Source organism: Carettochelys insculpta, chromosome 24 (assembly GCF_033958435.1).
Source record: "Carettochelys insculpta isolate YL-2023 chromosome 24, ASM3395843v1, whole genome shotgun sequence".
Lineage (NCBI taxonomy): Eukaryota > Metazoa > Chordata > Testudines > Carettochelyidae > Carettochelys > Carettochelys insculpta.
This window is the reverse complement of record NC_134160.1, coordinates 20,181,612-20,208,622: the sequence shown is the minus strand read 5'-3', so window position 1 is coordinate 20,208,622 and position 27,011 is coordinate 20,181,612. Positions and strand designations below refer to the sequence as shown.

Genomic DNA, 27,011 nt, shown 5'->3' with positions numbered 1-27,011 from the left:
GGTGAAGATCTGAAATTTGACAAGGTGAAACTATTTGCAGCAAATACAAATGAAATCTTACATTCTAGCAAGGATACAAGAACTACTTTGCGTACCTTGGGGATATACTCTTCCCCATTTTGGAAAAAAAGATTCTCCCCATACCAACAGTACAAGCACCAATATTTTTCAAGACATTCCTTCAAACCATACCAGTATAATGCCAACAAACCAAGAGTTCAGAAGCGCAAAGCTCTAAAAAACTGCTCTGCTTTTCCACCAGCTTCAAAACGTTAGGTTTGAAGTTTTGGTGGACAGCTTGTTGAACCTCCTGCACTTGCCAGTGCACAGCGATCAGATACTTTACCACTACCTATGTTCCTTTTACCATCAGTGGATGCTGATAACCAGGGACAGATGGGTGATAGATATCATCGCCCAGGGATGCACTATACCTTTACTCTTCATCCTCCCAACAATCCGTCCACACATCCCTCTTCAGGGACCCCTCCCACGAGAACTTTCTACACCTTAGATTGCTTCACCTCTTGCAAATCGGATCCATAGACCTTCCAAAACAGTACCAAGGGAAGCGGTTTTACTCAAACAACTTTTTAATGCAAAAGAAAACAGGGCTGGAGACCCATTCTAGACCTATGGCGGTTGAACAAATACATTGCCAAGCAGCAATTTGAGATGACCGTGCTATCTTGTGTAATTCCTACACTAGATGAAGGGGACTGGTTCACAGCCCTTGACTTCCAAGATACTTAATTCCACGTCACTATTCACCCTGCTCACAGACAGTTTCTGTGCTTTGCTGTCTTAGCACAGCACTACCAATACAGAGTCCTGTCATTCGGGCTTTTAACTGCCCCCACTGTGTTCAACAAGGTCCTAGTCCCAGTAGCTGCACACCTCAGATAGGAAGGTATTACCCTATTCTCATACCTCGATGACTGCATCCTTCAGGGACCAGCTCAAGACATTACCAGAGCCATAGTCCACTGCATGAAACAGCTTCTGCAATCCCTGAGGTTCCTGGTAAACATAGCCAAGTTGACCCCGGAACCCTCTTCCAGATGTGGGATTGGCTGGCTCTTGACCTCTTTGCAACACAGGAGAATTCCAAATCCAGTTGGTATGGCTCGAGGGCAGGTGAGGGGAACAAGTCCCTCGGGGATGCCTTTCTCCTGTTCTGGAGTACCCACCTCTTCTATTCTTTTCCACCTATTCCTCTGGTCACCAGGGTTCTCAGGAAAATCCAGACAGATGGAGCACGAACCATCCTCATTGCTTCAGTGTGGCCCAAACAGATTGGTTTCCTTTACTGTCACGTATCTCGTCGCCCTCCTTACCTGCATCCCAGTCATCCGGACCTACTCTCCCATAACACCAGTTCCATGCTTCACCCCAGACTGCATACCCTCCATCTGATGGCCTGGTTTTTCTTTGGATATCAGAGCACACGTCACTACACCTAGCAAGTAAGGGAAGTAGTAACAGAGAGTAAGCCATGCTAGTCTATACACTATCAAAACAAAAAGCAGTCAAGTAGCACTTTAAAGACTAGCAAAGTAAGTTTATTAGGTGAGCTTTCGTGGGACAGACCTACTTCTTCAGACCATAGCCAGACCAGAACAGACTCAATATTTAAGACACAGAGAACCAAAAACAGTAAGCAAGGAGGACAAATCAGAAAAAGATAATCAAGGTGAGCAAATCAGAGAGTGGAGGGGTGGGGGGGAAAGTCAAGAATTAGACTGAGCCAAGTATGCAGATGAGCCCCTATAGTGACTCAGAAAGTTCCCATCATGATTTAAACCATGTGTTAATGTGCTGAATTTGAATATAAAAGTCAGCTCGTCCACTTCTCTTTCCAAAACGGAGCGATAATTCTTGTTCAGTAACACACATACCTTTAGGTCATTGACAGAATGCCCCATTCCATTAAAATGTTGACTAACTGGTTTGTGGAACTGGAGTGTTTTGATGTCTGTTTTGTGCCCGTTGACCCTTTGTCTAAGGGAGTTAGAAGTCTGTCCAATATACAAAGCATCTGGGCATTGTTGGCACGTGATGGCATATATGATGTTAGTAGAGGAACATGAGAAAGTGCCCGTGATTCTGTGAGTAACCTGGTTAGGTCCAGTGATGGTATTTCCAGAGAAGATACGTGGACAAAGCTGGCAGCGGGCTTTGTTGCGGGGAAAGATTCCAGGACTGGTGTTCCTGGGGTATAGACTGTGGCTGTTAGTGAGGATCCTCCTTGAGGTTGGGAGGTTGTCTGTAGGAGAGAACAGGCATGTCACCCAGGGCCTTCTGGAGTGTAGCATCCTGATTAAGAATAGGTTGTAGGTCTTTAATAATTCGTTGCAGTGGTCTGAGTTGCGGGCTGTAGGTGATGACCAGTGGTGTTCTGTTCTTGGCTTTTTTGGGCCGATCTTGGAGTAGCTGGTCTCTGGGTATTCATCTGGCCCTGTCGATTTTGTTTTTTTAATTCTCCTGGTGGGTAATTCAGGTTTATGAATAGTAAGAGAAGTGCTCTTACACAGTAGATAAGAAACAACTTGAAAAGCTTACCTGTCCAGGAGGAGCTGATTCTGTTCCTGTTCTGAAAGGGGCAGACAACCTACAGAAGACCCACTGCACACAATCCTTGATTACATCCTTTACCTAAAAAAGGCTTATCTATCACTGTCCTCACTTCACATCCTTTCAGCAATCTCAGCCTTCCACCCACCTGTGGAAGGCTTCTAGGTGTTCAGTCACCCAATCACAAAGAGATTCTGGAAAGGCCCATGAAACATCATGCCCCTTCGTAGGCCCATATCCCCAGCTTGGGACTTGGAACTGGTCTTTCGCACACTCATGGGATCACCTTTTGAATCAGTGGCTATGTGCTCTTTGGCCATGCTGACAATGAAAACATTGTTTCTAGTAGCAATAGCATTAACTCAAAGAGTGAGCAATAGAGCAGAGCAGCCCTGACCAATTACCCACTATATAGTCTTCCTCAAGAACAAAGTTGTACTATGGCCACGTTCTGTATTCCTACCGAAAGTGTGCTCTCAATTCCATATTAATGAACCTTTAATTCTACCTACCTTCTACCCTAAATCGCATGCATCCATGGTGGAGGCCAAACTGCACATTCTGGATGTCTGAAGGGGGGCTGTCCTACATAGATAGAACGCGATCCTTCAGAAAATCAGAGGTTATTCTTGTCCATCACAGAAAGATCAAAGGGACTGCTGCTGTCAGCCCATAAGAACGGCCGTACTGGGTCAGACCAAAGGTCCATCCAGCCCAGCATCCCATCTGCCGATGGTGGCCAATGCCAGGTGCCTCAGAGAAGGAGAACAGAAGACAATGATCAAGTGATTTATCTCTTGCCATCCATCTCCTGCCCTTGTTCTGAAGGCTAGGGCACCATACTTTATCTCTGGCTAATAGCCATTTATGGACCTAACCTGCAAAAATTTATCAAGCTCTTTTTTAAACCCTAATAGAGTCCTGGCCTTCACAGCCTCCTCGGGCAAGGAGTTCCACAGGTTGACTGTGCGCTGTGTGAAGAAAAATGTCCTTTTATTAGTTTTGAACCTACTACCCATCAATTTCATTTGGTGTCCCCTAGTTCTTGTATTATGGGAAAAGGTAAATAATTTTTCTATATTCACTTTCTCCACACCATTCATGATTTTATATACCTCTATCATATCACCCCTCAATCGCCTCTTTTCCAAACTGAAAAGTCCCAGTCTCTCTAGCCTCTCCCCATATGGGACCCGTTCCAAGCCCCTAATCATCTTAGTTGCCCTTTTCTGAACCTTTTCTAATGCCAATATATCTTTTTTGAGGTGAGGAGACCACATCTGCACACAGTACTCAAGATGTGGGCATACCATAGTTTTATATAGGGGAAGTATGATATCTTTTGTCTTATTATCGATCCCTTTTTTAATAATTCCTAACATCCTATTTGCCTTACTAACTGCCGCTGCACAACATATATTAAGGCTCGTATCGACATGCATCGTAAACTGCTACTCCATCTGAAACAAGTAATTACCAGTGTTTCTGAGGGCACACTTCACAAGTTTGGTAGCAACATCCATAGCCTTTCCAAAGGGAATGGCCTTACAGGACATTTGTTGGGTAGACAGATGGTCCTCTAGTCACATGTTCATGGCTCAGTATGCATTGCAGGTCCATTCAGACAGAAGTATGGCAGTAAGTCAAGGAATACTGTCCACAATAGATGTATCAAATCAGAACCCACCATCTAACTAGGGAGGCATTGCTTTGCAGCTCTCTACTATGGTGCACCCATGGGGACAGCAGTCGAAAGAGAGAGAGAAATTACTCACTTCATGTTTTAACAATGTGACCCCATGGGTGCTCCACGTCCCACATGCCTCCTCTCTACTCACTGCAGTAGCTGTAGTTAGGGCATCAAAAAGCAACTGAGGAGAAGGTGGTCCTGCACGTGCTACCTAGTGGTGTGAAAGGCATGTGCTGGATCAGCAGATGCACAGCTCCACTCAGTACTGCTGTGGAAAAGTCCCCATGCTTGGTGAGCCCACCATCTACTATGGACTACCAATGGGGGAACACATCTTGAAGAACCATCATTAGAAAATGAAGTGAGTAACTTCTTTTCACGTATTACTGAATTAATCTTTTGGATTGAAATCATAGAATCATAGAACAGTAGAGCTGGAAGAGACCTGTGGGCCCAACCTTCTAGGCAGCATTCTATCCATCCTACCATCCATATATCCAATCCACATTCCTTTAACTTGCCGATAAGAATATTGGGGGAGGCCGTATCAAAAGCTTTGCTAAAGTCAAGATAAATCGCATCCATTGATTTTTTTTTTTTCTTTTTCTTCCCCCTATCCATAGTGCCAGTTACCTCATCGTAGAAACTAATCAGAATGGTCAGACATGACTTGCCCTTCATGAATCCATGCTGACTATTCCTGATCACTCTCCCCTCCTCCAAGTGCCTCAAAATGACTTCCTTGAGGAGCCCCTCCATGATTTTTCCAGGGACTGATGTAAGACTAACTGGCTTATAGTTCCCTGGACCATCCTTCTTCCCTTTTTTTAAAGATGGGCACTATGTTTGCCTTTTGCCAATCATCCGGGATCTCTCCTGATCTCCATGACTTTTCAAAGATAACTGCCAACTCCCTCAGAACCCTGGGATGAATTAGATCCGGGCCCATCGATTTATGTACATTTAGCCTTTTTAGATAGTTCCTAACCTGTTCTTTCCCCACCAAAGTCTGTCCACCTTCATCCCACAATGCATCACTTATCGCATTAGTCCAGGAGCTGTCTTTTGTCCATGAAGACAGAGGCAAAGAAAGCATTAAGTACTTCAGCTTTCCCTACATCATCTGTCACTGGGTTACCTCCCTCATCCAGTAGGGGTCCCACGCACTCTCTGATCACCACCTTCTTGTTAACATTCCTGGAGAAACTTTTCTTATCCTTCACATTCCTCGCAAGTCGCATTTCCAGTTGAGCTTTCGCCTTCCTGATAACTGCCCTACATTCTCGAGCTATACGTTTATACCCCTCCTTAGACGTCTGTCCCAGTTTCCACTTTTTGTAAGCTCCCTTTTTGTGCCTAAATTTTCCAAGGATTTCACCATTAAGCCAGTCTGGTCTCCTACCATATTTACTTCTCTTGCTGCTCATCGGTACCGTTTCTTTCTGCGCCTTCCATAGGGCTTCCTTAAAATACTGTCAGTTTTCATGGACTCCTTTCTCTTTCATGGTAGCATCCCGGGGATTTTGTGCATCAGGTTCCTGAAGTCCAAGGTGTGTAATTTGCTGCTCTTAAATGCTTGGTTTCGAGTATGAGAGCTTGGAAGGAGGAAAGAAATTTGAGCAAACTTCCTTAATGTGTTTTTGATGGGGGGGTGGAAGGGTGGACAGGAATTTGGGGGTGAGGGGGAATTAGACATGTGAATGCTTCCTGGGAGGAGAAGAGTGAGGAAATACAGGGAAGGTAGGGAGCTGGGGAGAGGGGTATGGAAAGGAGGACAAATTGAGTGAGTGGTAGGTGAGGTAAAAGTGGGTTTTTGGCACAAGGAGTCCGTGGTATTCGTCAGCTCTGGCACTCAGAAGTCCACTACTATTCCAGTATTGCCAGCATGGCAAATTTAAAGCAACCAGTGAGAAATCTAGTGACTCTGAATGTGGATTACAAGGATATTTAGAGAATATAAGCTGCCAATTTCCAAGTCACATTATCGTACTATCCCATGGTCTTCCTAAAAATAGAAAAAATAAGAAAAAATAAAAAGACCCTGCTGATGGCCGTCTGCCCTGAGCTAAGACTTGAGCAGATAGGAGATAGTGTCAAAACTTGAGACAGCAACCCCAACAAACTAGGTGAGGCCTGGACAGAGGCACCAGGATACATTGATCTTCAGGGCACCTGCTCTGGAGTTGCTGCTTGATATGGTGGATGGCCTCTCTATGCTCCCCCTTAGGTCTTGAGGGAGGAAGCTGGCTGGGGTGTTGCAGCCAGGTGGCAGGAAGCAGCAAAATCCTGGGGAAACAACTCAGTTCCCTAGGATGCCAGACCTCGGAGGTCAAACCTGTATTCCAGTTCAGTGGTGCCTAGGGATACTCCATCAGAGACCCTGACCATCGCTCCGCTCTCACTTAGACATTGTACTGGGTGCCCTTCACTCCTTAAGGGGGGAGAGATTCCCTTCCTGTGAGCTGGACACTTATTGAATCTCTGGGAAATACTCATTTTTGTAGGTTACACAGAAACATGTAGTGATTTTTCAGGATTTCTCTGACTTCCTGCTATATGGAGTTAGCAACATTCTCTGACACCACATATACATTTATCTTGCCAGCCCAAGTTACTGAAATGTATACAGAAGAGCCTGCTTTTACAATCCATTCATGTTGATTCCAGCTAACAATATTGAAGGAGAAAGAACAACAGAAATTTAGCATACACTGCCTTTATCCTACCCTCTTTGAGAAACACCACAATTTGCACATAGTACATTCTCACAGTGGCTTCTGCCATACGCTCACACACTTAGCCCACTCTGTGGAAAGAATACTAAGTGCATACAGTTAAAGAACCACTTCACAGTGTTTTACATCCCATGCTTATTCACAGGGTACTATCTCACTTTCACTTAATCAGCATTAAACAGTTAGAATCCTCTTACTGCACCTTACTGCTGGCAATATCATTTATAGAAACAGCATTATGTCCTGCTATTGATACAACCAACAGAATTCTGAATAAAAATAACTGTCCACTGCTTCTTGAAGTTACGCATGCATGCCATCCCTTTCCTTATGAAAAAGAAGTTGGAGAATTTAGCTCTCCTATAAATCACAGCACTGCCTCATACTTCATAATAATCCACGTGGCCTCCTACCATAAACACACCTGTATCAAACAGCCTCAGCTACTGCCTCTGCCATTTAGCGTAGATATACTTGACACACTGCAGCTGAAGTATCCAAATAATATTGTGTACTGTCAGCTCCAGGGGATTAGAGGAAGGGTGGCATGGGTAGCCATTTTCTCTTTTCCTCTTGGTGTCTTTTAAAAATGTTAAATGGACTGTGTAGTTTAGGGCACATTGGAGCATAGCTGTGGAAGAAGAGTATTAAGTTTTGCATAGTTAATTCTGGGTTTCCTGGTTTTCAGAAGATTGATACATTTTTTTAATTCCTTTTTTTTTTTTTTGAGGTCGCCTTATGGTATTTTATATTAAGCCTGTTAACTTTTTTCTCTTCATAGTAATTTGAACATATACAGCACAGCTTCCATTGACTTCAGGTTCAGCTCTGTGTTTGAGTTTTTACCATTTACATAGATCAAAGCCTCCTGGTCTCAATTTAGCCATCCCAACAGAGGAACTGTTAGAGATCCTCCATGAAGCGTTTGAGCCTGGAATAGTGCAAAGTTTTAATTGCCTTAGCTATGTTGTGCAGAGTAGTGAAAACCACACTTGTTAGTTGACATAGCTATGATTGCAAAACTCTTATTGTAGGCTTTACTTCTGTCAGCATATCTGTGGAGCTGGTGGTATGATTCTGACAGAAAAATTTCCCTTCATCTAATACTTGGTCTTCTCTAAGGGCTCTTCTGAAATAGATATAACAGGAAAGGTTTTGTAGTGTAAACAAGGCCAATAACACATAGCAAATCCAGAATCCATTTCTTCACTGGAGTACTTAGTTGTCTTAACTGTGGAATAGTTCTCTTCCTACCATCCCAGGCCCCTTCTTCTGGTGCTTCTTTATGAATCTGTCTTTCAGAGGAACTCTGGAAAGAGCAACAGTCGAGCCAAATCATAGGGCAGTGCTGCCTGAACTTTCAAAAAAATGTTTTGTTTTCACTTCGTCTCACCCCTGCCATTTGTTTTTAAAGAGTTTGCCTATATTAACTTGTACCTCTTCCACATATTGTTGTCTAGTTCTTCAGGCTCTCCCCACTTTGGGAAATATCACTGGTGTAAACTTTTTAATACGCTTTCAGTTCCTCTTGTGTCATTTAAGTATAAGTAGTCTTGCTGAAGTCCTGAGTGGAACGAAGTAACTGCAATAGGAAGAGAATTGGGGTCAGAATGTAAACAAAAAGTAGATTGCAGTGGAATATGATTATCTATAGATATTACATGGGATTATCTAATTACTGCTTCCTTATTACTATAAAGGATCATAATTGTTGTTGTAATGCTCAATTGAGATGGTAAATTTCATATTGGGGTAGGATTAGGAGAATGGTAGCGTGTGTGTGGTCTGTTCTGTAGCATTCTGTGCAAACAGTTTCACAAATCCTTACATGTATTTGCATGTATTATATCTCTTGCCCAAATCACAAAATTAAGTAATTTTTAGGTTAATAACTGTGGGTCAGACTGAACTAGTATTTGGAGATACAGGTTGGACCTTCCAGGTCCAGCACCTATGGGACATGACTGGTCCTGAATGAGGAGATTTGCTGGTTTGGGGGAGGTCCTCTGCTACTGGCCCCCAGCCCAAATCCATTCTGATTCCAGTCCTGGCCTGGATGCTTCCAGCTGCCACCAGCCCTAGTGCCAGTGGCACTGGCTCAGCCCTGCTGCTGCTTGCCACAGGTGCTGGCCCCAGATGCAACCTTGCTCCTCAGAGCTTTGGGCTGGCCATAATAGCATTGTAGCTCCTGCTCTGGCTGCAGCTCTCTGACTTCGTGGCTCTGGTCATAATGCTGCTGTTGTGGGCTCCTTCTGCAGTTATGGCTGCAGTCCCAGTTCCAGTCCCAACCATGGCTCCACTGCCGCCGTAAGGGCTCTAGGCCAGGGTTCTCCTGCTGGATCATGGATGTTGTGGGACCAGTGAATCCTGTTTTTTAGAGATACAGCTTGTTTACCATACTAGCATTACTTTGCAGTACAAACCTTTATTTCCAGTGGCCACTCAAAAGATAGAATCATAGAATGCTAGGACTGGAAGGGACTTTGGGAGGTCATCGTGTCCAGCCCCCTGCCCTCATGGCAGGAACAAGCACTTTCTAGGCCATCCCTGATAGACACTTATCTAACCTGTTCTTAAATATCTTCAGAGATGGAGAGTCCACAACCTCCCTAGGCAATTTATTCCAGTATTTTACCACCCTGACAGTTAGGAACTTTTTCCTAATGTCCAACCTAAACCTCCCTTGCTGCAGTTTAAGCCCATTGTTTCTTGTTCTATCCTCAGAGGCCAAGAAGAACAAGTTTTCTCCTTCTTCCTAATGATGCCCTTTCAGATACCTGAAGACCACTATCATGTCCCTCCCGAATCTTTTTTTCCAAACTGAACAAGCCCAATTCTTTCAGCCTTTCTTCATAAGTCGTGTTCTCTAGACCTTTGATCATTCTTGTTGCTCTTTTCTGGACCCTTTCCAATTTTTCCACATCTTTCTTGAAATGCGGTGCCCAGAACTGGACACAATACTCCAACTGGGGCCTAACCAGCACAAAATAGAGCGGAAGAATGACTTCTCGTGTCTTGTTCACAGCACACCTGCTAATGCATCCCAGAATCATGTTTGCTTTTTTGGCAACATTGACTCATATTTAACTTGTGGTCCACTATAACCCCTAGATCCCTTTCTGCCAGATCTCTTTCCTAGACAGTTGCTTCCCATTCTGTATATGTGAAACTGATGGTTCGTTTCTAAGTAGAGCACTTTGCATGTGTCTTTATTAAACTTCACCCTCTTTACTTCAGACCATGTCTCCAATTTGTCCAGATTATTTTGAATTTTGGCCCTGTTCTCCAAAGCAGTTGCAACTCCTCCTAGCTTGGTATCGTCTGCAAACTTAATAAGTGTACTGTCTGCCAGTATCTAAATCGTTGATGAAGATATTGAACAGAACTGCTCCCAATACAGACAGAACCCCACTTCTTATACCTTTCCAGCGGGATTGAGAACCATTAAGAACTACTCTCTGGGTATGGTTATCCAGCCAGTTTTGCACCCACCTCATAGTAGCCCCATCTAAGTTGTATTTGCCTAGTTTATTGATAAGAATATCATGAGACCGTAACAAATGCCTTACTAAAGTCTAGGTATACCACATGAACCGCTTCTCTCTTATCCACAAGGCTTGTTATCCTAGCAAAGAAAGCTGGAATGCCACATGACCCCCAAAATTTGGGTTGACTTTGCAGTTTTGGTATTAAAAAGAATATATTTTCTAAAAATATGCAGTTTTATTGTGAATCAGTTAATTTTTAGTCACATCTTACATTTCTAGTCCTCATAGTTATGAAGAAAACCTGTAATTTGAACCAAGTGGTTCTGTCTTCCCAAGTCTGCAGAAGAGAAAAGAAGAAAAAGTTCTGAATTTTTCTCCGTTCATCTCCATGATGGTTCACAGTCAAACTGGACAGGTGTATTGAGTGGGGTCCCACAGGGAATGGGCTTGGGTCCATTTTGTTTAATATCTTCATCACAGATTTACATAATGGCAGAAAGAGTACTTGTAAAAAGCTTGTGTACCGTACCAAGTAGGGAATGCTTTGGAGGTTTGGATAAAAAATTCAGAATAGTCTGGACAAATCAATTGAAGCAAATAGGATGAAATTCAGTAAGGGCAAATCCAGATTATTTCATACATTGCACACACACAAAATGCGAAATGACTGTCTAGAAGGGAGTATTTTAAAAGGTATTTGTGGAAGATACTGCATCACAAGCTGAACTGTGATCGTGCAATATTATTGTAGATAACAAGCAAACATTTTGGGATGTATCAGCAGGAGTGTTTGTAAGCAAGACATGAGAAGTAATTTTTCTGCTCTACTCTGTGCTGCTAAGACATCACAGTACTGTGTCCAGTTTTGGGTGCCACATTTTAGGAAAGATGAGGACAAATTGGAGAGATCCCAGAGAAGAGCAACAAAAAGGACTAGGAAACATAACCTATCAGAAATGGTTGAAAAAACTGGGTTTGTTTAGTCTGGGGAACACCCAGGAGGGAGGGGAACATGACACATTTTTCAAGTACATAAAAGGTTGTTTACAAGGAGGATGGAGGACAATTGTTCTTGTTAACTTCTGAGGATAAAGCAGAATGCAATGAACTTAAATTGCAGCAAAGGAAGTTTAAAGTGGACATTAGGAAGAGCTTTCTGATTGTCATGGAGGTGTAGCACTGGAATAAATTGCTTAGGAAGTTTGTGGAATCTCTGTCATTGGAGATTTTTAAGAACAGCTTAGATGACTTTTACTGACGGGTGTTGAGTTATTGCATAGTCCTCCCTTGAGTGCAGGGAAGTGGACTAGATGACTTTTCAAGGACCCCTCCAGTCTTGCATTTGTATGACTCTATAGTATTTGTGTCAGAAGGCTAATTTTATTGACCCAATTGAAGTTATGTTACTAGTGGTCAACTTTAAACATTTGACTACACAGTTAGTTGAATTTACATTGTTGCCGTCTGATCCTAGTATACAATATAAACTAGTGAAATGGTACTTTAGCTTAAACCTTCTGGCAGTAGTGGAGCAAAGAGCCTCTTTCCAAAAGTCTGTAGAAGAAAATTAAAATATAAAATCTGGGGAGGGATAAACAGATGACCATTGAACACGAGAATAAAAAAGGTTATGAGACAGGCTTTCTAACGGAGATATTAACCATGTTTTTTTTTAAACGTTGAATTTCAAATGTTTAACAGAAGCTAGGAATATTTGCAACCAGAAAAATTAACTGTTATATATACAATATGTCAGTTTACATTATTTAGAAGATTGTAGGGGGGGAGACACTGAAGAAGCTCTGTATACTTTTTGAACCGATGACTTTGTTTTTGTTAGATTGCTAAAGTGGACTGCAAAGAAGTACTGGAGATCATATGTAATTTGGAATCTGAGGGGCAAGATAACACTGCATTTATTCTTTGTACAACCTACCTTACTCAGCAACTTCAAACTGCAACTGTGTATTGCTCTTGGTAAGTAGTAGTATCTTCGCAGTCAGGCATTCACCTCCAGGATGCACGCATGTGTGCCTGGGCCCCTACCTTTGACAGGAAGAATTGAGGAGAACACCATTCATGCCCCTAACTCATTCACCCATACTCCCAGAGCCCTGTAGTCACGCTTGATCTGCTCAAGGTTACACCTTGCAGTATCATTTGTGCCAACATGGATGAGTAGCGTGGGGTAGTAGTCAGTAGGCTGGATAATCCTTGACAATGTCTTGGATGTGGGCTCCTGGCAGGCAGGATACCTCCTGGGATGACAAGTCAGCATGAAAGATGGGTGCCTCCGTCCCCCTCAGAAGAGAGTCTCCAACCATGACTACCCTACGTTTCTTCCTCATAGTGGTGGCAGCACACCTCCCAGCCTTGGGGGTACAAGGCATCTCTGCTTCTGTTGTAGGTTGATTCCTTATCTCCTGTCTTTCCGGTATCCAAAACGGCATAATGCTTTCCCATTACCATGGTGGGAACAGGAGTGGAGCACAGCCTGCTGCCAGAAGTGACCAGCTGCCAATGTCTTCCCCTGTCCCCAAGCCATCTCTTCCACTGAAAGCATGTCAGTACTCTTTTGTGGTGGGACAGCTATTTTAACCTCAGTTGTCTCCACTTGAATACAGTCCAGGAATTATTTATGGATATGGATATTCCTTAGGTTAGCCTCTCTCCTCTAGCTCTCACACCTGCTTCCTGGGAGATTCCATTAAAAGACACCTTCCACAAGGGATGGTCCCTGCAGCCTGGACTTCAGTAAGTGGGAATTGCAAGTCACAGTCCCTGCAAATCCACCCCAGAGTCTGGGTGTAGGCATCCCGGGTCAGGAGGTCTGTCTGACTACTGGTGCAGATGGAGGAGACAGAAGCAGTGCTGGCAGAGATGTTGGGGGGGTCTTCCTATTCACAGTGGATCCCCCTCTGTCACACTCCCTTTATCAAGCTCCCTGTTAAAATTCCCCTTTTTGCGGCCCCTATCCAGTTTGCTTCCCTGGTCGCTCCAACTCTGGCTTTTTGAAGCTTGCAAATCTAGGTCAGGCCTGCCCCTCATTGGTCACCCAGGGGAAGGCTGATTCTGAAGCTGATCAACGGCAATCAAGGGAACAAGGGTTCTTCCTTGAGTGTCCCCGTGGGTGCTCCACGATAGGTGTCGGGCTTGCCCCGGTGCCGCAGATCGGATCTTTCCAGCAGTTTCTGCCAGACCGCGCATGCGCTGGCACGCGCTGCTCCCCTGCGCGCTCCCGGCCACGTGCGCGATCTGGTCCCCGCCAGTTCCTTCTTAACCGCCATCGGCTGCAGATGGAATCTGCTCAGGCTGAGTCCAGAGTCAGCGTATTTAGAGTTTTTCAGAGTTTGAGTTTCTTTTCAGAGTTCTTAGTTAAATTGTTTGTTTGTTTCTTTATTGCAAAAAAAAAAAAAATAATATATAAGTAGAAAGTCTTAGTAACGAGAAGGAGGAGCGGAGGCAACCTGGGGACGTGAAGGCCAGTAGGCCTCCTGCTGCGGCAGGCTGGAGTCCGTGAGAGGGGAACAGGCACAGAGAAGGTGCTAAGTACCCTATTAACAGCTCAAAGACTCACCACAATGTCCTCTTCAGGATTCAAGAAGTGTGAGTCGTGCCGCGAAGCTATGCCAGCCTTTGATGGGCACAGTCAATGTATTAGGTGCCTGGGGGAATCACACGTCACCCAGAAATGCTCCTTCTGTGCAAAGCTCACATCCAGAGCCAGAAAGGATAGAGAAATGCAGCTGAAAATGCTGCTGTTTGATAAGGCCCTCCAGCCAGACGTGCCGGAGAGGCCTCAACCGGAGGGACCCACAGGGCTCCATAAAAGGAAGGCGGTGTCCCTCACCCCCTCAGCGCAGAAACGGGGGCAGCTGTCTCCAGCCCGATCCCTGCCGGCGGTCACAGCGAGCGGGACGGGCGTAGCACACAGCCCCCAGCCGCAGTCACAAGCAAGCGGCAGCGCAGCAGCCCACGTGGCAGAGACTGAGCCTCCGATTACTAAGCAGCCGGCCCACGCATTCAGAGCGGCGGCCAGGCAAGCGCCAGAACCAGCGGCACCGCCGCAAGTGGCACAGACCCCCACGGCACCAACGGTGCAGGGCCAACAGGCACGTAGCCTGCAGGCACCGGAGGAGACCACCCGCGCGGCACCGCAGATGAGCGTGCCGAGCACGGCACCGACAGCGAGGCTGAGATCCCCGGCACGGGGAGGGGCGGAGCCAGCCCCGCAGGGGAGGGGAAAGGCAGCAGCGAAAACCCGGCGCCGCAGCCCTTCTCTGGACAGGGCTGCTCTCAACAAGTCCTCCCCTGATGCTGCGTACACCAACCAGGAGACATGGGTCTCCCCCAGCCTACCCAGAGCCTCCTTCTCCATTCCTCCAACCAGCGTCCCCATGGCTCGGGCCACCCTCGCCTTTTCTGGGATTTGACCCTCTGGAGTACTACCACAAACCAGTTTCACCATTGTCTCAGTCATCCAGATGATCTCGCTCCCCCAGACATTGGGGGTGTGCACCTCGAGAGTGGTCCAGGTCTCCATCCCAGGAACCATGCCCGTGCTGCCACGGTCATCCTTATCACGCTGGGCATAGACACCACAGGCATACACCCAGGGGCAGGTCCCCCTCGACCACCCAGTACCCCCGCGGGCACTCATGGACGGGGACGGACACACAGCTGTCTCAAGGGGAGCTGATTTTGGAACCCCGAGGTTTTCCCTCACAAGCCTCTAGTGAGAGGGTGTACCAGCGGCAGCAGGACCCTGAGAGTTCAAGGGAGGTCTACCCTAGTGGTTCCTCCTTGTCCTCCCCTGACGAGGCTACGGCCCCCGAGGATGTTGCCCCCCCCGGATGACCTCAAACAGTTTCAGGAACTGTTTAAAAGGGTGGCTTTCACGCAAGGCCTCCAAACAGCAGAGGTGCAGGAGAAGCACCACAAGCTCCTCAAAAACCTGAGGCCTCCGGCCTCGTCCAAAATCGCTATCCCGCTCGACGAAGCAATCATGGAGTCTGCTACTACCATATGGCAGACCCCGGCTTCCGCTCCACCTATAAACAAGAGGGCGGATAAGAAATACTTCGTCCCGGCGAAGGGCATGGAGTTCCTGTTTAGTCACCCACAACCAAATTCTCTGGTGGTAGAATCGTCTCAGCGGAGATCGAAGACTTCCCAGTACAAAGCGGGGGGAACGGATAGAGATGCCAAGAAGCTAGAGCTATTTGGCAGAAAGGTGTACTCCTCCTCCACCCTGCTGCTGAGAGTGGCTAATTATGCAGCACATCTAGCGAACCACAATTTCGACAATTTCTCCGGGCTTACTTCTCTCATGGATTCACTTCCAGGAGATAAGAAGCCGGTGCTGAAGGCCATCGTGCAAGAGGGCTATGCAGCTTCAAGGACGGGAGTCCAGATCTCCCTGGACGTAGCAGACACGGCGGCACGCTCAACGACTACGGCAGTGGTCATGCGCAGGGAATCCTGGCTCCAGACATCGGGTATCCCGAGGGATCTGCAGGCAAAAATTGTTGATCTCCCTTTCGACACGCAGAAGTTGTTTGCAGAGTCAACTGATTCGGTCCTTCATTCCAGTAAAGACTCAAGAGCCACACTCAGAACCCTGGTTATTTATACCCCTCCATACAGAAAGAAAAAGTATTACCCTCAACAAAGGCGATACCCGTACCGACCTCAGCGTGCTCAGTACCAATGGGGCTACAGCCAAGGGCGGCATCAACAGCAACAACAGTATAGAACTCCTAGGCAACGTTCCCAACAAGGCTGTACGTCCTCGGGGTAGGCCCAAAGGCAACAAGTTTGACGGACAGGTCGAGGGCTGCACTATTACTACCATCGCGCAATGTCATCCACAATTAATGTTCCATCATTGCCCCCAACCGTTCCATTCACAATGGGAAAAGATCACCACAGACAAGTGGGTACTAGAGATCATAGCCACGGGTTATGTGATCCCCTTTCAGGTGCTCCCACCGCCAAGACCTCCGCACAGGCCTCATCTCAGGGATGCCTCCCACGAGGCGAAACTCAAGCGCGAGGTGGACCACCTGATGCTTATAGGGGCGGTGGAAAGAGTGCCAGAGCGACTCCAGGGGAAAGGGTTTTATTCGATACTTCCTCACAGAGAAGAAAACAGGAGGCTGGAGGCCCATCTTAGATCTTCGAGGCCTCAGCTGGTACTTGCGCAAACAACGCTTTCAGATGATCACAGTCGCCTCTATACTCACGGCACTGGACGATAGAGATTGGTTTGCAGCCCTCGACTTACAAGATGCGTATTTTCGTATAACGATCCACCCGGCTCACAGACGTTTTCTCCGGTTTATGGTCGGCAAAGAGCATTTCCAATACAAGGTTCTGCCGTTTGGCCTCTCCTCGGCCCCCAGAGTCTTTACCAAGACCCTGGCAGTGGTGTCAGCCTACCTGCACAGACAGGGGGTATTTACGTTCCCATATCTGGACGACTGCCTACTGAAAGGGGCCTCGGAGGCGGAGGTACTACGCATGATACGCGTAACAGCAAACAAGTTTTCTTCGCTGGGCCTGGTCATCAACCTTGCGAAGTCAAAGATCGACCCCACACAGGACATAGAGTTCATAGGGGCACGCATAAATTCTATCACAGCAAGGGTTTATCTACCTGACGCTCACTTTCGCGCCATCGGTTCCCTGGTACAAGTCATTACATACAGCCCCACGGTGCTGGTTGTAACGTGCTTGCAGCTGCTTGGCCACATGGCAGCGGCAGTGTTCATGGTACAGAACGCCAGATTGCATATGCGCAACCTACAACATTGGCTGGCGAGCGTTTACAAGCCAGCATCCTATACCGTCCGCAGGGTGGTGTCGCCCATGACAGAGGTGCGCAGATCCCTGCAATGGTGGGTAAACCCCAAGAACATGCTAACAGGGGTACCCTTTCACCAACCACAAATCTTTATTTTTCTCATCACCGATGCCTCCCACATAGGGTGGGGAGCACATATTGGCAGAAAGGTGACGCAACGACTGTGGTCCCCCTGCGGAACAGTCACTGCATATAAATATACTGGAGCTCAGAGCGGTGTTCAACGCCTGCAAACACTTTCAAGACCACATACAAGGCAAGGTAGTCGGGATCAATACAGACAATATCTCCACCATGTTCTATATAAATCGACAAGCCGGAGCTCGATCCTGTGCCTTATGTGCGGAAGCAATCCGGCTGTGGAACTGGTGCATCGCCAACAATATAACGTTGAAAGCCTCGTACTTACCAGGTGCTCACAACGTGAAGGCAGACCAGCTGAGCAGGCACTTCGCACTCACACACGAGTGGCAGATCCACTCCAATCTGCTACGACCGATTTTTCATGCATGGGGGTTTCCCCAGATAGACCTGTTTGCCACTCAGCACAACAAGAAGTGCCCCCAATACTGCTCCAGGGCAGGACTGGGGTGGGGGTCCTTGGGGGACACGTTCGCGATTTCGTGGAAGGGCCCGCTGCTTTACGCGTTCCCCCCCATGGTGCTCATCCACAAGGTCCTGCAGAAAGCCAGGAGGGAGAGCGCCCGCATGATCCTAGTGGTCCCCACATGGGATCAACAGCAATGGTTCCCCTTGCTTCTCCGCATGTCGGATCGTCCACCGCTTCCCCTTCCGGTAGCGCCGGACCTGCTCATGCAGGCCCAGGGGTCCATAGTGCATCCACAGCCCCGAGGCCTGCGACTACAAGCATGGATAATCCATGGCTCAGCTCCCTAGAAAGTACGTGTACGGAGGGAGTACAACAAGTCCTGGAAAGTAGCCGAAGGATCTCCACCAGGAAGACCTACAAACAGAAAAGGACTCGATTCACTGCATGGTGTTCCACCAAGCAGTTAGCTCCCCTTGAAGTGCCTATACCTGTCATACTAGAATACTTACTGGACCTCAAGAGAGGCGGGCTCTCCCTCTCCTCGTTGAAGGTCCATCTTGCCGCTATATCGGCTTTTCAGCATGAAGAGGAATGTCCCACGGTATTTGCCCATCCTATTGTTACCAGGTTCCTGAAGGGGCTAGTAAACCTATACCCCCCTCGGAAACCGCTTCCACCATCGTGGAGCTTGGACCTGGTGCTCAGTGCGCTAACGGGACCACCGTTTGAACCCTTAGCCACGGTTTCCCTCCGTCTCCTTACGATAAAGACAACCTTCCTTCTTGCAATCACATCAGCTCGGAGGGTGAGTGAGCTCACAGCAGTTATGGCAACGCCGCCCTGCACCGTAGCCTCAAAGGAGGCGGTAACCTTACGGCTGCACTCAGCCTTTTTTCGAAAGTTTCTTCAGAGTTCCATCTTAATGAACCTATAGTTTTACCCTCGTTTTACCCGAAGCCTCATAGCTCCAGCAAGGAGGCACGCCTGCACCTCCTGGACGTGAGGAGGGCGTTGGCCTTCTACATAGACAGAACTAAGTCCTTCCGGAAAACAGACAGACTCTTAGTCTCTCTCGCTCCCAGGTGAAAAGGAGAGGGTCTCTCTTCACAGAGAGTCTCGAAGCACATTGTGTCCTGCATAAAGATGTGCTACGAACTTCGAAAGACTCCTTTACTGGCCCTGCCTAGGGCTCATTCCACCCGGGCGGTGGTGGCATCAACAGCCTTTTTCAAGGGCATCGCGCTAAAAGACATTTGCAGAGCGGCGACCTGGTCATCCTGTGACACCTTCGCCAAGCATTATGCCCTACACCGGGTATTCCAAGAGGATACCCGCCTCTCGACAGCGGTCCTTTCGGGAGCAAGCTGCACATAACCCGATTACCCACCTCCTATCTTGGGTTACTGCTGGGTAGTCGCCTATCGTGGAGCACCCACGGGGACACTCGAGGAGGAAAGAGAAGTTACTCACCGTAGTAACAATGGTTCTTCGAGATGTGTCCCCGTGGGTGCTCCACCACCCGCCCATCCTCCCTGCTTCGGATCTCTGTTTAGTGTTTTTCAGGAGCATCCGAGGCGGTTGGTCAAGGAACTGGCGGGGACCGGATCGCACATGTGGCCAGGAGCGCGCATGGGAGCAGCATGCGCTGGCACATGTGCGGTCCGGCAGAAACTGCTGGAAAGATCTGATCTGCGGCGCCGGGGCGAGCCCGACACCTATCGTGGAGCACCCACGGGGACACATCTCGAAGAACCATTGTTACTACGGTGAGTAACTTCTCTATAAGGTTCCAACCCTCCCAGGCATACAGTCCCAGCTACCATAGTAACTGAAACTGAAATCACTTGGAATCAGAATTTTATATTTAAGCAGTCAAACAAACTCACTCACCAAATGCTAGTTTGCTCACTGGGCAGCATCTTCAGTGACAGGATCTCTTTTTCATGTAAACAGAGTCCAGAACTGCAAAAAGGAATGAAATGCTTGGATTTGGCTTCTTTCTGTTAAATAAAAGGCCTGCATTTTGAAAGAAGTTGCAAGTTCCAAAATGTCAAAGACTCAGACCATTATTGAATAAGAGACTTGACCAGAATATAGCTAGACATAAATTCCTGGTCTCATACGAGTGTCATCCACACTTACCTACTTGAATTTGGGTGCTGAGCAGAGAGAAGAAGCCAAGAAATGTGTATTGCTAGTACAGTCTGACATGTTTAATGGGACCAACTGATGCTGACATGGAAATAGTCATTTTTCAGTTCAGTAGCTTCAAACTAGTTCTGTTTGGAAACTGAGAAATTGGTGGAAGACTGGGCAGTTACCTGAAATTTGAACTTCTCAAAAATATACAGCTTCTTGAGCCTGGAGTCTCTTTGCAATGAAGTGTCTAGGATAGTCTTCTGAAAACTCTTCTGTTCTGAGTGCCAACAAGGGATTCCATCATGTTCATTACTGTTTTGTGAGAGTGATCAGTTAAAGGTGGTGGGTGAAGTTGTTTGAGAGGAAGCTTGAAGTGGGATAGAATTACACTGTGTAACTACTCAAAGACAATATATACTCCACAAGTAAAATAACCCCACAAGCTGTTGAGAGAAACTGCCCATAACTAAACAGAAGTTAAAAGAGAACCTAATTGGTTCTAGATGCTTAGATTCATCGTCAAATTTTTGGCTTAACCAATATATATAATTTAGTGTACAAATAGACTATTGGGCAGGAGGCATAGCTGTTTAGCAGTAAGACTATTGGGATAACAAGTATTCCTGCTGTAGTCTGAAATGAAAAAATATGAGGTGATTTTAATGGTTCCAAACAATAAACTTTTGAATTTAGTGCCTGTCTCCAAGCATATTGTCAGTCTGAGGTGAAAAGACTTGTAAACAAAGGGAGATTCTTCTGCATAAATCCAAGAATTCACAGATTATCTCACTGGGAAAGTCAACAGTCGTATTGAAATTATGTGCCTGAGGCCACTAACCTTTCAATCCTGCTTTGAGTAGGTGTCACCACATGCTTATGCAGAAAATAATAAATGTAGTCTTTTACTTGTAATGGAGCTACTGAAGTAATGGCTGGTATTTTTTTCCGCAGAAGTTGAATTGATTACATGCCTTTTTAGCGTTACGATTAGCTGTCCAGGTACCTAATGTGTCCCCCAAATTATCTTTATCAGAGGGCGGAATGCAAGGACTCAGCAGCACAAGCAGTCACGTTTCAGGCTGGGATGCTGAAAATATACCTTTAAAATATTGAGGTGTTTACCTGTGTTTCTTGGAAATAGAGTGTATAGAATTGGGCATTTACCCTAGCATGCTTGAGGATGCACTTGTCAAAGGGGAAGATGAGTTTGCCACTCACTTGATCAGATATTAAAAAGAGAGAGCATTTGTGCTTAAGAATACCTTTTATTGAACCAGCTTTTGTTGGTTTGTGAGAGACTTCTGAGCTCTGTGTACATTTGAATTGATGTCTTGATAACCAGAAGAAGTAGTTCCAATAAAATATACTACTCTGCCAACCAAAAAAGGTGTTCTCTGAATGGAGCTGATTGGTAATAAGATAGCACCAGTACAGGGAATTATCTTCGCCTCAAAGATAATATCTGGAGATAGCCAATGGCACAAAAATAGGCTGAAGGGGCTTGTGGCATTGGTGAATCTGGATTAGCAACACAGTTTGTTTTGTTCTTGAATGTATGTAGTTCCTGCTTTCTGTGAATAAACACATTCAGTACTGGGGGAGTTTGAAACATGCTTCCAACCTTATGCGTCAGATCAGGGAAAGAGATCTCCTGCTGTCTTTAGGAGGCTTGGCATTAGAGGTTGGGGAGAGTTCAGATGGTTCAAACAGTGCCAAAGAGGTAACAAGGCAAAGATTCTTTAAAATACTTTCATCGCTGGAGGTAGCATGAGGCTGCTTTCCAGCATTGATGGCTCATCAGTATGGAAGAGCTCTGCTCTGATGAGCCTCTTTCTCTCGGTGTAGAGGTAAGAACCTTCTATGCCATAGGTTTCTTCTGTTTTTAGCCCTCTGAAACAGGCTTTAGAAGTCAAAATTGAATCTGCTCTGCACAGATCCAGGGTACTTAATGTTAGCTGGAGCCAAGAATATAGGCCTGAATACACAAACGGAGTTAAATGCTACATCCTGGTGTTGCCCCCGCCCCCACACACACTCACAAACCATTATAAGCTCCTAAATTCATCAGTTGCCCAAGGTTTTGAAGTAAAAGTTCCCTAAGCATCTACATTTCTACCTCTGGGTATGTGCTCTCCTGCCTCCCTCCAGGCATACAAACGCTTATCTTCTGCCTGAGTCCTAGAATAATTTACAAACTAGCATGACTGAATACTTAAGTTGCATGTGGGGCTTCATCTAGAATGTGTTAAAGATCACCTACATGATTGGGCCCTAGAGTGCATTCACACAAACTGGCTAGGCATGTGGGGGTGGAGAAGGAGGATCTCTCTCATAACTTTTTAACTCAGGGCAAAGGTACTCACCTGGGATGTAGGAGACACCAAATTAAGTCCCCTCTCCATCTTAATGAGAGAAGGGATTTGAATGGGAATCAACCACCTCAGTTGAGTGCCCTAACCATTGTGATATATAATATTCTGATGGTGAGGCTCCCTCAATTTTTCCTGCTTTGAGCTGCTCTTGGAGTGAAACATGGGTCTCCCATGTGCTTTAATCTCTAGGCTACAGAGGCATTCTCATGCTTGTGCATGCTCTGAGTCATTTGGGCCAGAAAGAGAGAATGCACACACAAGCATTATAGTGACTCTAGCCTAGAAATTGGACCATGCATCTAGGAAGGTGATTTAGGAGGTTATGGTGTCTTTGAAGAGCCCACTGTCTTTCACTCTTGAAGAGAGAATAGCAAGTTGGTAGATTTTGTTCAAGTTTCTGTTTAATAAGCATAACCTTAACACAACAAACCTTATGTTAGCCGCATAAGAGTAAGGGACTTGATTAATATGAGGCAAAATGTCCCCCCTGCCCCCCCCACCCCAGTAGTTAATTAAAGCTACCTTCTGGAGATTTTAGACAGATTTCACAAAGTTTTCTCACATTGTGTTATACTTACAGTCTGCTTTGAACTCTCTTTACAGGGAACTAACTCTCTTCTGGAGCAAGTTGCAAAGAAGAATCGATCCTTCTTTAGATTCTTTTTTGGAGAGATGTCGGCAGTTTGGCATCATAGCTAAAACACTGCAACACTTATTCTTCCTGATTAGAGTCATACAAACTGAAGTAAGTGATTTTATGTTGCAATCTGCTGATTGCAGTTAATTTCATTTTATTATTGAATCCATGTACAGACTATACTGTAGAACATAACTTAATTCATTTTGCTACAAGAATGAAATTTGAATAACTGAAGATTTTTTTTTAAATGTAGTTCCAACCTGAGTCATAAACTTATTTCTTTTAGTGAGCGTTCATTCGCATTCCAACAGGTGCATGCATGCTGCATGCACAATCATTGGAAGGCCTTTTTCCCATACTGGTATCCATCTGGCCAGCTGTGGAGCTCCCTAAAGTGGAGCCTGCATAGCATAGTACATAGGGCTTGGCCAGCCTTCTACCACCTCAGTTAATGCTTACCTCTGGTGATGATTGTTGGAGTGCTTGTTCTATTGCTCTAAGCCATTTCCTGACCCTAAGACCAACTTTTGAGTGTGCGCCTGATGATGGAGCACCAGTTCAGTTCCCTGATTCCTCCACACCTTTTGGCACTTCTCTCCTGCTTCTACTGTGTTTGGGCCAGTATTACATTGGACTGTTTGGTCATCACCACAGTAGGGGTGGGATATTCCATCTTATTCTCTGCCCTCCTACCTTCCCTTTCTCCCCACACCCCTTCACCATCCCCTTCTCATGAGCAGCTCCTCAGTCAGGTGGTCCAATCCCTCCTGAAGTTAGGGCAATAGAAAAGGTTCTTCAGGAGTTCAGGGGCAAGGATTTCTATTCCTAGTATTTCCTTATCCCCGTGGGCTGGCGCAGGCTCAGGCCTATGGATCTTTGAAATATGAACTTGTTCATTTAAAAAAAAACATTCAAGATCCATATTGTTTTCCTGGCCTTTCTTATCCCTTCCATAGAACTGGTAGGCCACCCTCAATATGAAGGTGCTTCCATATTTCCATCATTCCTGTACATAGGGGATTTCTCAGGTTTGTGATTGGCAGTTGCCACTACCACTTCATAGTTCTCCCATTTGGCCTGTCCAGGCACCAAGACTGTTCAAAAAGTGTATGGCAGTGGTGGTGGCCCTTCCAGGCAAATGCTAGATACATGTCTTCCTGTACTTCTACAATTAGCTGATAAGGGCAGGTCACAGGAGGAAGTCCACCAGCATGTAGAACTTGCACGGGTGACCTTTGCAGTACTGGGTCCTCATTCTCAACATTTCCAATTTTCAGCTGGTCCTAGCTCATTAAATTGGGGCCATAAGAACATAAGAACATAAGAATGGCCATACTGGGTCAGACCAAAGGTCCATCGAGCCCAGCATCCCATCTGCCGATGGTGGCCAATGCCAGGCGCCCCAGAGAAGGAGAACAGAAGACAATGATCAAGTGATTTATCTCCTGCCATCCATCTCCTGCCCTTGTTATGAAGGCTGGGGCACCATACTTTATCCCTGGCTAATAGCCATTTATGGACCTAACCTGCAAAAATTTATCAAGCTCTTTTTTGAACCCTAATAGAGTCCTGGCCTTCACAGCCTCCTCGGGCAAGGAGTTCCACAGGTTGACTGTGCGCTGTGTGAAGAAAAATTTCCTTTTATTAGTTTTGAACCTACTACCCATCAATTTCATTTGGTGTCCCCTAGTTCTTGTATTATGGGAAAAGGTAAATAATTTTTCTATATTCACTTTCTCCACACCATTCATGATTTTATATACCTCTATCATATCGCCCCTCAATCGCCTTTTTTCCAAACTGAAAAGTCCCAGTCTCTGTAGCCTCTCCCCATATGGGACCCTTTCCAAGCCCCTAATCATCTTAGTCGCCCTTTTCTGAACCTTTTCTAATGCCAATATATCTTTTTTGAGGTGAGGAGACCACATCTGCACGCAGTACTCGAGATGTGGGCGTACCATAGTTTTATATAGGGGAAGTATGATCTCTTTTGTCTTATTATTGATCCCTTTTTTAATAATTCCTAACATCCTATTTGCCTTACTAACTGCCGCTGCACACTGCATGGATGTCTTCAGAGAACTATCCACTATAACTCCAAGATCCCTTTCCTGATCTGTCGTAGCTAAATTTGACCCCATCATGTAGTACGTGTAATTTGGGTTATTTTTTCCAACATGCATTACCTTACACTTACCCACATTAAATTTCATTTGCCATTTTGCTGCCCAATCACTCAGTTTGCTGAGATCTTTTTGTAGTTCTTCACAATCCCTTTTGCTTTTGACTGTCCTGAACAACTTGGTGTCATCTGCAAACTTTGCCACCTCACTGCTTACACCATTTTCTAGATCATTGATGAACAAGTTGAACAGGATCGGTCCCAGGACTGACCCCTGGGGAACACCACTAGTTACCCTCCTCCATTGTGAAAATTTACCATTTATTCCCACCCTTTGTTTTCTGTCTTTTAACCAATTCCCAATCCATGAAAGGACCTTTCCTCCTATCCCATGACCACCTAATTTACATAAAAGCCTTTGGTGTGGGACCGTGTCAAAGGCCTTCTGGAAATCTAGGTATATTATGTCCACTGGGTGCCCCTTGTCCGCATGTTTATTAACCCCTTCAAAGAATTCTAGTAGATTAGTTAGACACGACTTCCCTCTGCAGAAACCATGCTGACTTTTGCCCAACAATTCATGCTCTTCTATGTGCCTTGCAATTTTACTCTTTACTAGTGTTTCTACTAATTTGCCTGGTACTGATATGGCCCTTTAATGTCCTAACCATGCAAGGGCCTTCCTAAGAGAGTCCCACTTTCAGACAGTCGAGACATTATTTACACCCTGCACTGTTTCTCTGGCCATATGGCCAGGAATTGCATGATGCTTCTGGGCCATATGGCAGCTTGTGTGTTTGTGGTATGGCTTGCCAAGCTCCGTGTGTGACCCCTTCAGACCTGGTTTGCCAAGGTCCACAGACCCAACAGAGATCCATCAGTGTCTGGTTACCCTACCTGAGACAATTCTCCATTCCCTGAATTGGTGTCTGAAACCCCAAGAGATGCATGCAGGGGGTCCTCTTCACCAGCCCCCTATCCTTGCCGTCTCTGTCATGGACATATCGGAAGTGTATTGGGGGGGCACAGCTGGGCAAACTTAGTAATGAGGTGTTGTAGTCTGAGGTGGAAGTGTCCCTGCACATCAGTGGCAGGGAATTCAAGGTGTTCACCTCGACTCACCTGCCACATATTCCTACACCATCTATAAGGCCATTGTATAGCTGTGGTGACTCACAAGAGGGTTACCCCGTTCCGTACTGTATATAGACAAACAGCGTATTGCTCACTTCTCTCCCCTCTGCTGCAAAGCCCTTAACCTGTGGGACGTTCTTATCAAGCACCAAAACCACTTGCAAGCCTCTAACCTGATGGAAGCACAAACACCCTGGCCAGCCACCTCAGCTGCTCCTTCATGAGTGGTCCCTCAGGACAGATGTCTTTTCTCCATAGTATGGAGGTGAGGTCGTCACCACAAGGACCTGTTTGCCGTGAAGAGCAGCCAGAAGTGCCATAGGTTCTGCTCCTTTTGGAACCACAGCCATGGCTCCAGACTAATCATGTTCCACATTTCATGGTCAGCATGCCTGCTGTATTTACTCCCTCCCTTCTCCCAGTGCACAAAGTCTTCCTCAAGACTCGACATTATGATGTATGTTATAGTCATCGGCCCAGCAACATTATTTCATAATGCTGCTCAGACTCTTGGAAGAAATACGCCTCTGGTGCCGTATGCCAACATTCTGACTCAGAATTAAGGTTGGTTGCAGCATGCCAACATCTGGTCTCTCCATCTCCTGGTGTGACGATTCAGTGGTGGAGTCCTTGAGCGCTTCAGGGCTCAGCGCTTGGAAGGTTGGTGGGGCTGCTCTTGTGCATCAGGACATCGTCCATTAG

At 46.1% G+C, this 27,011-nt stretch overlaps 1 protein-coding gene across 3 annotated transcripts in view; it reads left to right on the top strand.

Moving 5' to 3' along the window:
- Positions 1-27,011, top strand: part of RLF (RLF zinc finger) — a 110,174-nt gene that overhangs the window by 67,096 nt on the left and 16,067 nt on the right. The window contains exons 6-8 of one of the 3 annotated variants that reach the window (XM_074976501.1): positions 12,328-12,464; positions 23,017-23,158; positions 24,967-25,031. In XM_074976501.1, coding sequence (XP_074832602.1) covers positions 12,328-12,464; positions 23,017-23,158; positions 24,967-25,026 — 339 coding nt within the window. In that variant the 3' untranslated portion in view covers positions 25,027-25,031. Of the gene's footprint in view, positions 1-12,327; positions 12,465-23,016; positions 23,159-24,966; positions 25,032-27,011 lie in introns of those variants that run through there. The other 2 variants (XM_074976497.1, XM_074976500.1) reach the window with 2 other exon arrangements.